Raw genomic sequence first — 18,027 nt, 5'->3', positions numbered from 1 at the left:
TACAAAAACAATCCTGATTTTAGAGAGAAACAAAAGCAGTATTTCACCTGCTGTTACAAAGACAATGATTTGAGACAGAAAAAAAACCAGCGCTTTACCGACTGCTACAGAGACAATGATGATTTAAGGCAGAGAAAGAAAGATAACTCTAATAATCGTTATGAACATGACAAACCATTCAGGGTAAGACACAGACAACTAATGAAAGACCGGTATAACAACAATCTTGCATATAAGATTATGCATAACATGCGATGTGCCATGAAAATAACAAAGAAATACAGAATGATAAATAAACAAACTCAAGAAAGTGACAACAGTTTGATTGAGGAGGCCATATCTGTTTTCAGATTACATAAAAAGGCTGGTCCCACTTATGTGTGCACCGTCTGTCATAAAGCATCTTTTCCAAACCAAGTGAGACCCTGTAATAGGTCAAATTACCTCACAAATCCAGTTGAGACAATGAGCAGGATATTGACATGTTGCCCTGTGATGGTGAGAAAGCAGACGAGCAGAGAGATGATGAAGAACAGGAAGGTGACATGCCTAATGGTGGATTTGCTCTGGAATCGTGCCTTCAGCCATGTGATGTTTCAGAGGACACATTGTGTTTTAATGAAGGAATCTACTCTGTTGCCCCAGCAGAAAGAAACAGTCCTGTTAGTTTTTTCAAAACACCTAAACTAGAGGCCATGGCTTTCCCTGTACAGTTTCCTACAGGTCAGAACACACTGGATGAAATGAGATGTATCAAACTAACACCCAGCAGTTATTTTATAGCACGTCTGTTCTGTGTTGATGATCGTTTTGCAAGAGACACAAACTACTTATATACACCTGGCTACTTCCAGCATGACAGTACAGTTAAGGAAAGGCAAGCATTTTACGAGAGATGGACGACCAATAATATCTGGTATGTTGCAAGATAAACGAGAGGTTGAGAAACTGATATGAAATAAAGATGCAGTGAGATTCATGCAGCCACTGAGAGGAACACCAGCCTATTGGGAGAAAACCACAAAAGATCTTTTTGCCATGATCAGACAGTTGGGAACTCCTACATTCTTCTGTACATTTTCTGCAGCTGAAATGCGTTGGCCTGAAGTGATTGAAGCAATAAAAAGGCAGCAAGGTGAAGATGTCGATTTTGAAGGACTTGACTGGTCAGCAAAGTGTGACATACTGCGAAGCAATCCTGTGACAACAATGCGCATGTTTGATAAGCGTGTTGAGGCGTTATTCAGAGATTTGATCTTATCTCCTGCACAACCCCTTGGAAAAGTTGTTGACTACTTTTCCAGAGTTGAGTTTCAGCACAGAGTTAGCCCACACATACACTGTCTCCTATGGGTAGAAGGTGCACCTGTGTTTGATGACGATGATGATGAAACTGTTGTGAATTGTGTGTCCAAGTACATCTCAGCTAAGCAGCCTGATCCACATACATAACCTGAACTGTACAATAAAGTTACAGAAGTGCAGATGCATAGCAAAAAACACTCAAAGACATGTTTCAAAAGCCTCAGCTCTGGATGCAGATTTGGATTTCCTAAACCACCTGTCTCAACCACAATGATAACGAGACCTGGAGAAAATGTTGATCCACAGCAAGTGGCTCTAGCAAAGGAAAAGCTCAAACCACTGAACTTGCTGTTGAAGGAACCTGAAACTGCTTCTCTCAGTTTGCTGCAGCTCTTGGCTAAATGCAATTTAACCCTCAGTGAGTACCAGCAATGCCTCAACACAATAAACAAATCCAGTGCCATAATACTGAAACGTGACCCAAAAGACTGCTGGGTAAATGGATATAATCCACATCTCCTTGAAGCCTGGGATGCAAATATTGATGTCAGTTATATTCTCAATGCATATTCATGCATCATTTATATCACTAGCTACATCACCAAAAAGGAATCAGGACTTTCTGAGTACCTCAAAACAGTCATTGAGAACTCCAGCAGAGACAATGTCAACGAGTGTGATGAGATGAGGGAAATCATGCAGGAATACTCAAAAAAGAGAGAGGTCAGTGCTCAGGAGTGTGTGACACATGCATGTGGCATTCACATGAAGAAGTGCTCACGCGGTGTAATATTCATACCGACAGATGACAACCCAGTGAAAATGAGTCATGTCACGCCTGGAGAACAAAACATCAGAATGTCCAAATGTGTGGATGACGTCTTTGACTGACAGATACAAAGCCAGACCTGAAACCCCAGAGTATGAGGAGATGTGTTTGGCTGATTTTGCCGCAACATGCAGAATTGTCTACGGCCAGCACACAAAAGGTAAACATGTTATGCCCCTCCTCAATGAGATGGGATTTGTGCAAAGGCGAAAAAACGAGAAGCCTGCCATCAACAGATGTTACCGCTGCTCACAGGAAAAGTACCCCGAGAAGTTTTATGGAACATTACTGAGACTGTATGTCCCTTACCGGTCAGACCAGGAACTGAAAAGACCCCATTTCCCCACCTATGAGTCCTTCTACACCAGTTGTTGGGTCCAACTACCAGGTTCTGAGCAGCCAGAGTATGTCAGACGCATTGTGAAACGAAACAGAAACAAATATGAGAAAAACAGTGAAGAGATTGAGAATGCAGTCGAGGAGTTTGAACAGAACAAAGGTTTGATTGATGAATGGTGTAATCTGGCTCCTGAAGCAGAAGTAGACAGGTTGGAATGTGTTGAAGAACTGGAGGCAAGACAGCCACTCAATGAAAATGAACAAGAGAATGTCCCAGAATACAGTAATCAGGCTAATGCTGTAACTGAAGCCAGAGCCATCAGAGACCCTGCAGTGTTACGCCAGATGTACCAGAATCTGAATCAGAAGCAAGCATGTGTGATCTATGCAGTGAGGAACTGGTGCCTGAATAAAGTCTGTGGCCTAAATCCAGAGCAGTTCTTCTTTTACATTAATGGAGGTGCTGGAACAGGCAAGTCACATCTCATCAAATGCATCTACTCAGAGGCATCTAAGATACTGTGCAAACTGCCGAGACGTGCCGAGGAGGCTGACATATCGAATCCAACTGTCCTGTTGACAGCTTTCACCGGAACTGGAGCCTTTAATATATCAGGCACAACACTGCACTCTCTCCTGAAGCTGCCGAGAAGCCTAAAGCCTCCATTTCAAGGTCTTGGTAACAAACTGGATGAAGTCAGATCTGAACTTCTAAATGCTAAATGATCATCATTGATGAAGTGTCCATGGTGTCAAAGCCTCTTTTCGCCTATGTGGATGCGAGACTGAAACAGATCAAAGGCAGTCAGAGACCCTTTGGAGGACTGTCAGTATTGGCTGTTGGAGACTTTTATCAGCTACCACCAGTGCGACAGGGAAAGGCCCTCTGTGTCTATGACCCATGTGGGATTGACCTTTGGCAGGAACACTTTCAGATGATCAATCTCACTGAGATCATGCGTCAGAAGGATGATGTTGCCTTTGCAGATATGTTGAACCGGATCCGTGTGAAAGTGAAATCTGACCAGTTGCCTGCAGCAGACAGAGCTTTGCTGTCACAGACTGTCACTGAACCTGCACTTTGTCCATCTGATGTCCTGCACATTTTTGCAACTAATAAACAAGTTGATTCCCACAACTCAGTGACATTAGCTCGTCTCTATTCCCACATCACCAAGATTGATGCAGACGTCTTCAGAAAGGACCGACAAACTGGAACAATGGCAAGACAGGCCAAACCATTTAAAGGAGGCAGAAGTGAGTTACCAGATTCAACCACCGTTGCTGAGGGTGCTCGTGTCATGCTTACCAGAAACATAGACGTGTCTCAAGGATTGGTGAATGGTTCCTTCGCTACACTGGCCAGGGTACTTACCTCTGAAGAACGTGGTTCTGCACATGTCACTATGCTTGGGCTCAAGATGGATGATGAAACAGCCGGAAGGAATTACCGCAATCGAGTACCGGGAGAACCTGATGATCTTGTGTACATTGAGAGAGCAGAGGAGAATCTGCAACAGAGAGGAGTGGTACGCAGACAGTTTCCACTTAAACTGGCCTATGCTTGTACAATTCACAAGGTTCAAGGTATGACGAGGACATCCGCTGTAGTCTCATTAAAAAACATCTTTGAACCTGGCATGGCTTATGTAGCTCTCAGTAGAGTGACCTCTCTCAGTGGACTGCACCTGCTGGATATGGATGTGAGTAAAATATATGCTAACCCAGAGATCACTGGAGCCATAGAGACCATGAGACAAGTGAACCTGGACGACATGATGCCTCTTCTTCACATCAAACAAACATTGAGCAGACCGGACACTCTGACCATTGTTCACCATAATACAGAGGGATTGCCATCTCATGTGAATGACATCAAGAGCCATCATGAACTGTGTCTTGCTGATGTTTTGTGTCTTACAGAAACTCACCTGCAAGGCTCCTTTGTTGCAGACAGTCTTCATTTGGTAGGCTACAATATGTTTAAACGCAACAGACACCTGTCCTACACACATTTCCCACAGATTGCTAACAGAGGTGGTGGTGGAGTTGCTGTATATATGAAGAACCACATTCAAGTGTGTGAAAAACAGTATGTGCATAATGTGACGGACCTTGAGTTTGTGGCTCTGAAGGTACAAGCCCCAGTGAGCGCACTGATTGCAGCTGTTTACAGACCTCCAGACTACAGCGTGAGATCCTTCCTCTCAAACCTGGGCAGCCTTTTGGACTCCTTGGAGATCATGGATTGTCACCCCATCATTGTCTGTGGCGATTTCAATGAGAACCTTTTATCCAACGCAGGTAAGCCAATTCTTGAGATGTTTCAGTCCAGGGGATATGCACAGCTCGTCACTGCCGCCACCACAGAGAAGAACACACTGCTCGACCTCATCTTCATCTCTCAACCACAGCGCTGTCTCCACTCAGGTGTGATGAATACCTACTACAGTTATCACAATCCTGTGTTCTGTGTCGTGTCCTCTAACAGTGTTTAATGATGTCAGGTGAGTTCTAGCTGGAACCTTTGGTAGGTAGAAACTATTTGAAGTATTGAAGTATCATGTTTTTAAAAGCTATAACATATTTTTTGCAATCTAAACTTTTCAGAGCACTGGACAATGTTATGCGTCATATCTGTTTTATGTCATCATGTTTTAGTAAGCTATAAAATGTTTTGGGCAATCTTAACTTTTCACAGTATTGGACAATATTATGGGTCATATCTTTTGAAGGTAAACATGTTTTTTTAGCTATATTTTCAGCATAACTTGGCCTGTGCATTTATCAGGCTGGGTTGGGCTCAGGGTTGATAAATGCACAGGCCACAATTGTGTCAGCAGCTATAAACATCATGCTGACACAAATAGCTGCTGACACCATTTTGCAAAAATGTATTTACATCAAAAAGTATATGTTCTATGTAACACGTACTTTCTGATGTACTTCTACCAGCTGAAATCCCACACTTATATCCCTCACAATTTCAAACGACATACTCTAGCGTAGGGTAGGGGGCCATGACTTTAGAGACTATAATTCCTGTAAGTTTCCTTTCCCCTGGACCAGACACAGTTTGTCAGTTTCCTCTGTGACGGCACCTGTCAGCTTTGTCCTCATCTCCTTCAGCACCGTGAGGATCCACTCACAACAACTGACAACTGCAGCAACAGCAGCAGCTTACCTGTTGACTGCTCACAACAACCAATACATGCAAGCTGCAACAGTGGCAGCAGCTTAACTGTTCAACCACAGTGGACCAGTCACTGCTGGACCACACAGACACACCTTCTACTTCCTTCTCATCCCAATTCTTCAAAGAAGAGGATGAGATATCTCCTGCCTGCCTCAGCCTTGTCTTCTCTCTGGTGCTGAGATACTGGATCATCTCGTAAAACCAAGACATGCAAGCTGCAACAGTGGCAGCAGCTTAACTGTTCAACCACAGTGGACTCATCACTGCTGGACCACAGAGAAATGTGTTCCCCCTCAATGCAGGCAGTGGTGAAGATTCTTCACAACAGAGCAAAAGGTATTGTCTTCTAATTTCATTTGTGCTTATCTAATGTTTTAATGTAATGTTGTGTTCACTCATGTATTCACTTCTTCCATCAGGTCTTGCTCCACTGTGATTCCAACATTTCACAGTGAAGACACTCAGGACTGCACAGACAGAACCAAACACCGAAGAAGCTGACCATCCTGCAGCAGTCCTAAACTTCTGTGTAAGAAGATGTGTTGCCCTTCAGCAGTGTTCAAGATATCTGCAATGACTACCTCCACATCCCCACATGTGTATCCACTGCTGTGCACAGCTCAGTGCAGCAGGACCTGCATCCTGTGGATCCTTTGGCAGTGATCAGATGAACTGTTGCAGGGAACCAAACTACCACAGATCAGTCATCCCTGTCAGAGTGAACGTTCCTCCTAAAGCTGTGAAGGTAACACATTTTTGTACTCGCTTCATACAATATCTAACTGTATTAACAACTGCAGGAATGTGAGGGGTAACGTTTTTTGACCTTTTTTCTTTAAGACTCTCCCCCTCCATGTTGCTAAAGGAAACTGGAAGCAGCACTTCTACAGCGATTGGACATGTCAAAGGTCACCATCTTACCGCCCTTACGTCCTCACACTGAACGTTGACCGTTTTGATGTGTGCCTACAATGGACAGATTCAACATACAGCAACCAATACTACTGACCCACTGACGGACTGACGGACTGACGGACTGACGGACTGACGGACTGACGGACTGACGGACTGACGGACTGACGGACTGACGGACTGACTGCCACTGAGCAGTAGGACAGCAATTTGGTTTGATTTTTTTACTGGTCCTTTTTTTTATTACCTTTTTTACCTGATCCAAACAATGCATGTTTATTTTCATTATATGTATGTTCATTCATGCCATCTTTGCTTTCCCTGTTTACCTGTGTTCTACATGTATCTAAAAGACATCGTTTTCCTGTCCTCTTCCAGGTTCATTTAACTGGAAGAGGACAGGAAAACAGTACAACTAGTGATCACGAGTGTGGGGTTTCAGCTGGTAGATATGAAAGGTTTTAAAGGATGTTCACGTTGTACCTAGTTTTGGGCTAATCTGAACCCATGAAAAAAGCTCTATATAAATATAGAATCAGCGTTCAGTCTGTGCAATCTAAGCTGAAGCCATTGTCTTCATGATGCATACGACATGTGACTTGGTTCATTAAGCCTTGTCAAATTATTTAATTAGGAATTACATTTTCAAATTCTTCACTGAGTTCACTCCTGCATTTCAGTGAGGCTCAGTAACTTGAGCTAGATGTTGGTAAATGACAAATTGACATGACGATTGCTGTCAGTCAAGAGCTTCTGGAGCTTAAAGCCATGAACTCATAGGGCTATTAGCCTAGCTAAACACAATGTGAACATTCTTTCAGGGTAGGGCTGGACAATATTGTTATAGTTTTGTTGATTTTTTCAACCCAATTTTACAGTGCTACTACAATGCATCATTTAAATATACAGCACACACTTCCTTTGCCTGATGGTGACAATATGGGTAAGCCCTGCCTTATCAACCTGTTTGATAAACAATTGATAAACAACCAAGCATTTTGGTTTTGCAAGTATCATCTTGTTTTTTGTTTTTTTATTTGTTTATTGGTCTTTTGTTTTATGCAAACATTTAGGTGTATGATAATTGTATCAAAGGTTATATATTAATTTCCATCCATCCATCTTCTCCCGCTTATCCGTGGTCGGGTCGCGGGGGTAGCAGTTCCAGCAGAGAGCCCCAAACTTTCTTTTCCCTGGCGACATCAACCAGCTCTGACTGGGGGATCCCAAGGCGCTCCCAGGCCAGCGAAGAGATATAATCCCTCCACCTGGTCCTAGGTCTACCCCTTGGTCTCTTCCCAGCTGGACGTGCCTGGAACACCTCCCTAGGGAGGCGCCCAGGTGGCATCCTAACTAGGTGCCCGAACCACCTCAACTGGCTCCTTTCGACGCGAAGGAGGAGCGGCTCAACTCCGAGTCCCTCCCTGATGACCGAACTTCTCACCTTATCCCTAAGGGAGACACCAGCCACCCTGCGGAGAAAACCCATCTCGGCCGCTTGTATCCGCGATCTCGTTCTTTCGGTCATGACCCATCCTTCATGACCATAGGTGAGGGTAGGAACGAAAATGGCCCGGAAGACCGAGAGCTTTGCCTTCTGGCTCAGCTCCCTTTTCGTCACAACGGTGCGGTAAAGCGACTGCAGTACCGCTCCCGCTGCTCCGATTCTCCGGCCCATCTCACGCTCCATTGTTCCCTCACTCGAGAACAAGACCCCGAGATACTTGAACTCCTTCACTTGGGGTAAGGACTCATTCCCTACCTGGAGTGGACAGTCCATCGGTTTCCTGCTGAGAACCATGGCCTCAGATTTGGAGGTGCTGATCCTCATCCCAGCCGCTTCACACTCGGTTGCGAACCGATCCAGTGAGTGCTGAAGGTCGCAGACCGATGAAGCCATTAGAACCACATCATCTGCAAAAAGCAGTGGTGCAATCCTTAGTCCACCGAACTGCAGACCCCCTCCCCCATGACTACGCCTCGAAATCCGATCCATGTATATTACAAACAGGATTGGTGACAAAGCGCAGCCCTGGCGGAGGCCAACCCTCACCGGAAATGGGTCCGACTTACTGCCGAGGACCCGGACACAGCTCTCGCTTTGGGAGTACAGAGATTGGATGGCCCTGAGTAGAGACCCCCTCACCCCATACTCCCGCAGCACCTCCCACAGTAACTCCCTGGGAACTCGGTCATACGCCTTCTCCAAGTCTACAAAACACATGTAGACCGGATAAGCGTACTCCCAGGCCCCCTCCAGGATCCTTGCGAGAGTAAAAAGCTGATCCGTCGTTCCACGACCAGGACGGAATCCGCATTGTTCCTCCTCAATCTGAGGTTCGACAATCGGCCTGACCCTCCTTTCGAGTACCTTAGAGTAAACTTTCCCGGGGAGGCTGAGTAGTGTGATGCCTCTGTAATTGGCACACACCCTCTGATCCCCCTTTTTAAATAGGGGAACCACCACCCCGGTCTGCCACTCCTTCGGTACTGTTTCCGACTTCCACGCAACGTTGATGAGACGTGTCAACCATGACAGTCCCTCAACACCCAGAGCCTTCAGCATTTCCGGGCGGATCTCATCCACCCCCGGGGCTTTGCCACTGTGGAGTATATATTAATTTAACTTTCTTAAATGTTTTAATGCAGTTTAAAAAGTGCAGCTGACTGTAACTATTAATCAGATCATTTACACCATAAATAATTTATTGTGAAGCTGAAAATAAACTAAATAAAATAACATTTCACCATCCACCTAATTTTAAAATAAAACAAATAAAATAATCCTCTTTTTTTGTGCAGCCAAAGGACCATTTCCTTCTGGTTTGTCAACGTTTTCCTATTGTAAGATCTAAGGCCCAAATAAAAGTTTCGGCCTTATGCAGAGAAGATATATTTATATACATTTGAGGTCATTTATTTTAATTGCATTGTTTGTATGTTGTACTATTAATAGGACATGACTCGTAGTAATTTATTGCTGCATTTTGAAGGATAATAATACTTTTAATTACAACTAAATGGTTGACTCACAACATTTATTCAAACCTTTTAGTGGTAATTTGCCTGCTTCATACGGTTCAAATGAACTGTCCATTTAACTCTCATTCAAATATTCACTTTTGCGCTACAACTGTTACTCCAGCTTATAGTACCATAATACTGCTATTGTTGCTTCTTCTACTACTAGTACCTATTCTACAAAGTACCTTTTGTCTCATCTAACTACTTCAGCATACTTTCAGCTACTGAAACCATTCAACCACTAAATCATTCAGCTATGTAAGGAAATTATATCTATGAATTTTTTGTTTCTACCATTTTATACTTTATACAAAAATAACAAGCTTTATTACTTATTTCAACTCTGCCTGTTTTACATTTCATCTTCAGGTTATTCAGCAAATCAGTGCAATGCATTGGGGCTTTACAATTTTCATTCAAGTACTGTTTTCACTATAATATATTGTCAACTTTGATCAACAACAAATGTATTGGTTCAAACTTAAAACCAATCAAATATTCAACTTTGTTACAAGTAAAAGTCCTGCAATCAAAATGTTACTGAAGTAATTACTTCTTTCACATTCTTTCCTTTATTTTATATTTTATTTTGAGCTGTAATTCAGTAGTTAGCAGTTGCATTCCTACTCCAATGCACTATTCTCATTCATTATCTCTTGTTTCACTCTGATAGAAAATGTGATAGCATTGTTTCATATATCTTACTGATCGACAAAAAGGTGTAACTTCTCTAAATTTAAATATGAGGAAATGTATCTAAGTGTGCCTCTCTGGTGTCTATTTGTTTGAGATAGGCACTATATGTTTCAGATGCAGACCTTATTATCCTTAATGTTAAAATAAACTATTTTCAATGGTACCGCTGAGAAAGAGTCATTCCTTGGTCATGGAATAACATTAGGTAAATGTTATGGAGAAGTCTTTGAAATCATTGGTGAAAAGTATATGAACCCTGAAAATAAAAGCCCCTAGAAATGCAATGTAAACAAACTCGAAAGCACAGGATAAGCTTTTTCAGGACATGAATGCTGTGACTGTTGTTGGTATTAACTTTCATTGTAAAAATATTCAGCCTTTTCAAATCCTCTTCAACCTCTGTCACTTTTGAAATGCTACTCCTTCAGCTAAAGAGTTCATTCAAACTTCAAGCCGGTGACAAGCAAATTATCTATTAAACTACATTTTTGATATTTTACAGTTTTTGAATGATCAGTTTAGGTTTTGTAAAATGTTAAGACCATTTCACATTTTCTAATGGGTATAACGCAGTACTGCAGATGGTCAACACGCTAACCAACATAATGAAAAAGGCTAGACTTAGTATTTCATTAATTTGTCTTAATATTTTGTATCTCATTATGTTTGATTCAGTATGTCTTTATTTTATTTTCGAAGAGCTATCATTATTTTGTGTCATCTCAATACCTTCACAACCCTGAAATACCTACTGCCAGGAAAATAACCGAGGTGTAGATTATCTCGTCTGTGATGGTTTGGTTACAGATAAAAGTAGTGTTTTACTCATTGTTAGTTAAATGAATAAATACATTTTGCCACAGAAGATTAATAAAGTTCATTATAAAGTCTAACATTTAATCAATTATTGACTTGAATATTTCAATGAAAATGCCAACAGATTTTGTTGATGTGATTTAATTTATGAATAACAAACAACAACAACAACAACAACAACAACAAATGCAAATAACAAAACTGATGAACTTACACATATATTACATTACAATTCCCGTATTTGTTCTATTTTTTTTATTGTTTTCCCCTCAATGTAAATATTACCCCTGATCGTGTCTAATTTTAATTTGGCTTCAAAAGGCTCCCATGTAGCCTTCTCAATGGAGAATACTTCCCCACTCTCCAGCAGAACTTGCAGCTGAACCTCACAGGCACTGCCGCCACTGCCACTGCCACTGCCACTGGCACTGCCACTGCCACTGGCACTGGCACTGCCACTGCCACTGGCGCTGGCACTGCCACCGCCACTGCTGCCACCGCTGCAACCGCTGCAACCGCTGCACTCCAAGTCCATCACCCCAATAATTTCTCCATATATAGTTTGCAGTTTTGGCTTCTGTTGAGGGAAAGTGGGTATAAGGATTTAAATCACTATTTACATTGAGCGAATAAACAATTGATGACATTTAAGTGTAGGCTATGTAGTAGTTTCTTTTTTTCACTTAGTTTGATCTAAAATGTTCATACGATTTCATTACATTGATTAAAATAAGAATTCCAAATAATTCCTGTTTTAACTATCAAAAAATGTATGTAAGTAAGGTCATATTCAGATCCAGGATTTAAATTGGTTAATGTCTTCAATCAGAAATACATTATTATTTTCTTGTTAACAAAAAGTTCCAAAAACATTAAATACAAATAAAAACATATCTTTCATTCTAAAACTGTGTTTGAAAAAGATCAAATAACAGATTACACAACGTACCTCAATCTTGGTGAGCTGTGAGGATTGGAGCTGGATCCCATAGTCGGTGCGAGTGGCCTTTAGATGGCTGATGATCACCAGCTCCCCAATGTTTGCTGCTGCCATGGCAGCTTCCCTCCAAAGGGTGATGGAGATTCGGTTGGACTCCTGTTTAAGGGAGCAAAATAGTTGTATCTAATGTCACAACAATATCAAAGTGGAAACAAAAAAACTTCAACAAAGTATTCATCTTGGGGTGATACAATATTTTCAAAAAAAATTGAAACTTAATTGAAACAAATGAACCAATGTAAGTAAAACATGTATAACCTACCTGCTCCAATGTCAACCTCCGGGTTGGGACGAATTCTTTTCCACTCCGTACCCTTTTAACCGCAAACATCTAAACAACAAGGTGTTCTGTTATTATCTGTTTTTATATTGAATAACAACATGATAACTACAGACAAAACGTGGATGTATTTAGGACACATTCACATCTCCACCTGGTTTATTTTGAGAGCACATGCCACCGTACTGATAATCTTAATACTAGAAAGTAAGGTCAAAGTTACCTCAATTATTTCTCCCTGCACTGACATGTAACCTTGCCCCTCTGTGCAGTCCTTGATCAAGGTCAATGGCGAGGCAGGGTGGAGGAGGGCCTCCGCCTCCTCCAGAAGGTTTTGCGGCACTTGCAGGGTGGTTCCTCGAAAAAACATCGTGTTTTTTGCTATATTCATAAAATATGGGGGAAACTGCCCGCGCAGTGTGTACCCCCTTATTACATAGGTACCCCCCTCTGTGATTTTTGAGGCATACTCCTCATAAATGGTAACTTTTATTACACTGCTGCCATCAGACAGAATGGCCACTTTGTTATTTTTAATGGTGGCCGCCTTTACTGTGGCGCCAAAGTCCCAAGACACCACTTTTGACTGGTCCTCCAGTTTGAGCACCTTCACAGTTATTGGTGGGAGCTTGAAATAAGGTGTGTCCATCGGTGTGTTGAGCACAGTTTTCAGGGCCATGTTCTGAAACAACAAAATATACACTTTTATTAGTTTTTAATAACCGAAGCATATTCAAATGAATGAGGAAATTGTGTACATGACTGCCTGCTTGTTTGATCAACCAATTGTCCCCCGATACCAGGCAGTCAGAGATCTCAATATAGAGTATATAGAAGCGTGAAGGGACCATAACAAAATGGTTATTAACACATTATTTATGAATCATTTGACATTCTCATCAGAGTGTAATGTACATTTAATTATCATTATATTCTAGAAGTAAAATTCAGTCTGAAATGTAATGAGAAGAAAGTAGCCCAACTTTCACTTAGTTCACAAAATAAAGTTCCTAATTGTAAACGTAATTTGTAAATTCATTTATTTAGATACAATGTTATCATATTTGTTTTAATATACATTAGAAATGACATTGGAACCTTCATGAGGTACTGCTTGCATGACTACTTAAATAAAGTAGTTGTTGAAGTTATTCAACTAGAATATATATTTATGTATACTCATTATCATACATTTTAATCTAAGATACACTTGTAAAATCAAGTTTAAGTGGACCAAATTGATTTTGGTAGTGTTGTAAAATTCACACTGAACATATTCTATCGCTTATCAAGAAAAGGTGATTTCAAGCATTCATTAACAAATGTCTGTATAATGTCAATATATAATTGTTTGGATAGTGGTCGTTGAACATGTTAAATTAAGTTTTTAAAAAACGTCTCTACAACTATGCCGTAAAACGACGGAGTGGTTGAAAAAGCGGCCCATAAAAATCACATGAGCAGGACAGATTCAGTTTATGTTAGTGACATGCCATGTGCAAGTAGCCTGGGCGACTCGACCGTAGTCAGACAATACAGAAAGCTAAGGATCAGAAGTTTGTGAACGAATATAACCCGTGAGTCACATTTTGGAGTTTATTGGATTTTATCTATGTTTTTTTTCGAACAGCAGCAAGGGTGAGTAGTAATTTGATGTCTTTCTGAACGCACGTAAACTGAACAGCATGTGCTGGAGAATTAGCTCCGCGACGAGGCTTTTTGTTGTATTAAGGATTACATTTTCAAATATGTAAAGGTGAGATTCCTTATCCTAAGTTATTTAAGTATATGTGTACCAATTCCGTTAACTAAACTTAACAGTAGTCAAGAGTTAACGTTTGCTACTTTATACAACGTTAACTATCTGAAAGCCGTAAGATAGAGCAGTGTGTTCTAGTTCTTGAGCTAACGTTAGCTCAGCTACGCATTTGATACAGTAAACCTACGTGCTAGCATTAGCACTGCTGATACGACTTGACATAATAGGCGCTTTCACACCAAGTACTTTTCCCACTTTAGTTCATGACAACTAAACAGTTCATATGAACTAAGTACAGAGCGCTGGGCTAATGCGAGGAAATAGGAACCTTTTTCTCCCATTAAAGTACCTGCTCTCTAGCAGCGACTGAAAAGGGAGTGAAAAGGTTCATATGAACTAAGTTCTAATTCCGGATTTTTTTGGTGTGAACGCATATTTTCGGAACTATATTGAAACTAAAGTGGGAGAAGTAATTTAGTAAACTAGTGTTCGCTTAACTTCATACGTCATACCAGGGTTAGAGGCAATGAATTGTAATACTTTCCCCATTAGTTTAAGTCTTAATATAATTCATTTCTAAAGTTAAGCGATGTAAAAACGTGCTTTATTTTACTTGCTTAATAACGAAGCTAAAATAAATAAATAGCTAATGCTAGCTCTCTTAGCTGTTAAGTTGCAACCCAGTGTCACGGCATTTGATGTCATAGTCACGAAATGAATTTAACGCTAGCACACTTGGCTGTTAGCAATTTACCAGCTAAGAAAGTTAGCGTTAGCTTAAGTAAATACTTACAAAAGCTTTTTTAACTTATTTATCACTTTTCACATAGTCTTTAAACCTATTTGGGTAACTTTTCAAGGATATATGACATTTAAAAAAACCTACAGCGTAACTTCCTTAAGCTAAATGGGAGGCGTGTGGCGCAGTGGCATGTAATGTAAATGCACCGGTAGCAGCTGACTTACCTTTAAATGTGGTGTGAGAATAACACGAGAATAATAAGAATTATAAAACTAACCTAACTTGATAATATATTAATATAGATATACAGTAATTTTTGGTTGACAGGGAGTCGTTGAAGGTCGGTTTGTAACAAGTGGCGAGTATTCTAGTAGATGGTTTGCTGTTGACTGGTCTCACGAGACACCGGCTGGCCTCTGATATAGGGTTTTATGCCTCGCGACAGACAAGTCTTCCCGGTCTTTGATAAAGTGGGGTCTCACGAGACACCGACTGGCCTCGGATATAGGGTATTATGCCTCGCGACAAACAAGTCTTCCCGGGCTTTGATAAAGTCTCACGAGACACAGCTGAGTTGATTCCCTGACTATCCATTTATAATTCAGTAATTCACTGTACTTGATGAATACAAGCAACCTGGCAATTGTGGTAGGCTGTCACAGACCAACCTGGCTGACTTTTTAGCCTGGTGGCACAGGGGACATATGGCTAATAGTTCATTTTATAAATTATTATTTTTGAATATGATGTTGGTCCATACTCCATATTACCTTCCTTAGTCCCTCTTTTCCTCCATGTCCCGTTATATTGTCTTAGTTCATTATGATTGTATAGTGGATGTGTGTAATGTTTTATTTTATTCACTCATGCCAACAAAACAACTTAAATAGTAAAGGTATAATTTAATGAAACATTTCTTACCTACTGTAGATGATATGCCATGTTGATCTTGCTGAGGCCCACACTCTGAATGAATAAAGAATTGCTAGACAGACACCATAAACAGCTGAGAAGAATACTGACCGGCTTCTCTTTTTTATAATTATTGTTTTATTTACATTTATCACCTTTCTGGATAGAAGTTGTATTCAGCGTTCCTGTGCCATAGGAAATACCATGAGTAATTTAGGTCTTGATAAGTATGGAAAGTTGAGAAAACGACCTATTTCCAGACAGGTATCCCCATTCTGCTTTCTAAAATAAAAAACCATACATTTGAATACAAATCTTACAACAAGATTTTCTGTCATTTTGCAGGGAGCTAAAATGTTAATGGCCAGAACAAGGAGGTTTGAAAGTGCAATATTGTATGCGCTTCACAATGTATAAGAATATAATGGTTATAACTTAATTAATGGGTGCAATATTTCCCTTTGTTGGCTTTACAGTTAGAAAGGGGAGTTTGGCATTGTTCATATTCACAGCTAGTGGTACCACAGTGAAGGATTAAGGTTACACATTACCTGTCTGAGTTGTTGCACCGCCATGCTCCAGCGAGAGCATTGCGCTCAGCAGAATATGTTGGTGGTTCCTCGGAGCAGGAAAAAAAACCAGAGGTGACAGGGACTTCAGTGTTGCAGCTCCCAGACTGTGGAACAGCCTCCCAGCACATATCCGGACTGCTGAGTCTATTGAACTTTTTAAATCCCAGCTAAAAACTCACCTCTTTGCACTGGCTTTTAATACTAGTTGAACATTACATTTTTATATTTGTGTTTTTTATTTATTTATTTTTTATATGTTTCTAGTTATTGTGCTTTTAATTATTGTTTTATTATTGTACTTCCATTGGGTTATTCAATATTGTAGTTACTGCCTGTACAGCACTTTGGTCAACCGAAGGTTGTTTTAAATGTGCTATATAAATAAAGATTGAGATTACATGATGTATTCCTTTTTTTTTATGTTTGAAAACAATTGGTCCTTTAATTTTTGTATTTACTCAAGAACTGGTGCACTGCACTATGCAGTTCTTTTGTAAATGACTCATCAAGGAAAAAAGCACATTTTCTTTGAGAAAAGGGCTTTATCTTTCTTTCTTTCTCTCCCTCTCAATGTCACACAGATCAAGTCCAGCTGGGATGAACAGAGCATGAGGACTGTCCCTCACAACCCCACCCGGGAAACCCAATGGTATGCTGAGACAACGTCGGACCAGAGCCGGATATCCACAAGCTGTATTATGTCATGTTGGGAGGTTGCTGCTCAGTGGTTAGTGCGCTGAGCTTCGGATCACGCTGCAGTCAACATTCCGCTGTGTCCTTGGACAAGACACTTCACCTCAAATTGTTCCTGTGCGGATTCCCCACAGTATTGAATGTATGCAGTTGCTTTGGATAAAAGCGTCTAACAAGTGACATGTAATGTCCTCTAACAGACAATTAACATGTCATCTGAGTTTTTAAGATAAAAATACCTTAAACAACTTATTTGTACAAACATTTAGTCATTGAGTCACTGAACTACATAGTCACTGACGGCTTAATGCAGCTACTGAGACAGGCGAAGCTGGATGCAGCCTCCATGCTTGAAGTGGAACATCTGACTGAGTGGTGAAAGGACAACAACCTGGTCCATAACATCTAAAATGTCTTTGTTTCTTCAATGATTAGATAATATCACTCAGGTGTGTGTGTGGCCCCAATCTGCCCAGCAACACCATGGTTCCGCAGCCTGAGGTCGCGCTCCAACCGAATTAAAAAAACATTTTTTTTCACCAGGCTCTCAGGAGGCTGAACTCTCTTCCCACAGTATTTCTATCTCTTTGTCTGTACACACAAACTGACTATAAAGTTGACTATGATAGTTACCTGAGAGCATTTAAAAATATTTTTTCAGAAGATTTGAAAGACCCACTAGTGTAAGGTTTATTTTTTAAATAAAAGCATTTGATCTTTAACCATTTTAATTCATATCATGTAACTTTTCTGTATCTTTCCGGTAAGTTCAGCAACATCCTTACTTTGTTTCTGTAGCAAGAAGCAGCTACAGACACCATTCAACTTCTTCTGCATTTTCACTTTCAGCTAGAGACTTATTTCCAACTATAACACTCACAAGATAATCTAACTTTCTTTTAAGCTTTAATTTTCTAGAGTTAAAAGTTGCAGCTGACTGAAACTATCAGTC

General features: G+C 40.7%; 1 protein-coding gene and 1 long non-coding RNA gene across 2 annotated transcripts; one reads left to right on the top strand and one right to left on the bottom strand.

The window, feature by feature from the left end:
* Positions 1–6,961: 6,961 nt before the first annotated feature.
* LOC117546205 lies at positions 6,962–13,083 on the bottom strand. The gene is made up of 5 exons (XM_034216351.1): positions 12,621–13,083; positions 12,380–12,448; positions 12,067–12,213; positions 11,403–11,694; positions 6,962–6,969 (listed from the first exon to the last, which is right to left on the bottom strand). The coding sequence occupies exons 1-5, from the start codon at positions 13,074–13,076 to the stop codon at positions 6,962–6,964; spliced, it is 972 nt and encodes a 323-aa protein (XP_034072242.1). The 5' UTR covers positions 13,077–13,083.
* A 764-nt stretch (positions 13,084–13,847) lies between these two features.
* On the top strand, positions 13,848–17,810 carry LOC117546204. Its single transcript, XR_004568958.1, has 2 exons — positions 13,848–14,035; positions 16,964–17,810. It is a non-coding gene; the product is annotated as an uncharacterized LOC117546204 (long non-coding RNA).
* Positions 17,811–18,027: the final 217 nt, after the last annotated feature.

This window comes from Gymnodraco acuticeps, unplaced genomic scaffold (assembly GCF_902827175.1).
Source record: "Gymnodraco acuticeps unplaced genomic scaffold, fGymAcu1.1, whole genome shotgun sequence".
NCBI lineage: Eukaryota > Metazoa > Chordata > Actinopteri > Perciformes > Bathydraconidae > Gymnodraco > Gymnodraco acuticeps.
Note: the sequence above shows the minus strand (reverse complement) of the source record. Positions and strands in the feature narration are given on the sequence as shown.

Coding starts and splice junctions, on each gene's coding strand:
- LOC117546205 (XM_034216351.1), bottom strand. CDS start 13,076: ATGGCCCTGAAAACTGTGCTCAACACACCGATGGACACACCTTATTTC. Junction 12,449..12,620: donor TGCAGGGAGAAATAATTGAG/GTAACTTTGACC, acceptor CTTGTTGTTTAG/ATGTTTGCGGTTAAAAGGGT. Junction 12,214..12,379: donor GGAGGTTGACATTGGAGCAG/GTAGGTTATACA, acceptor TCCCTTAAACAG/GAGTCCAACCGAATCTCCAT.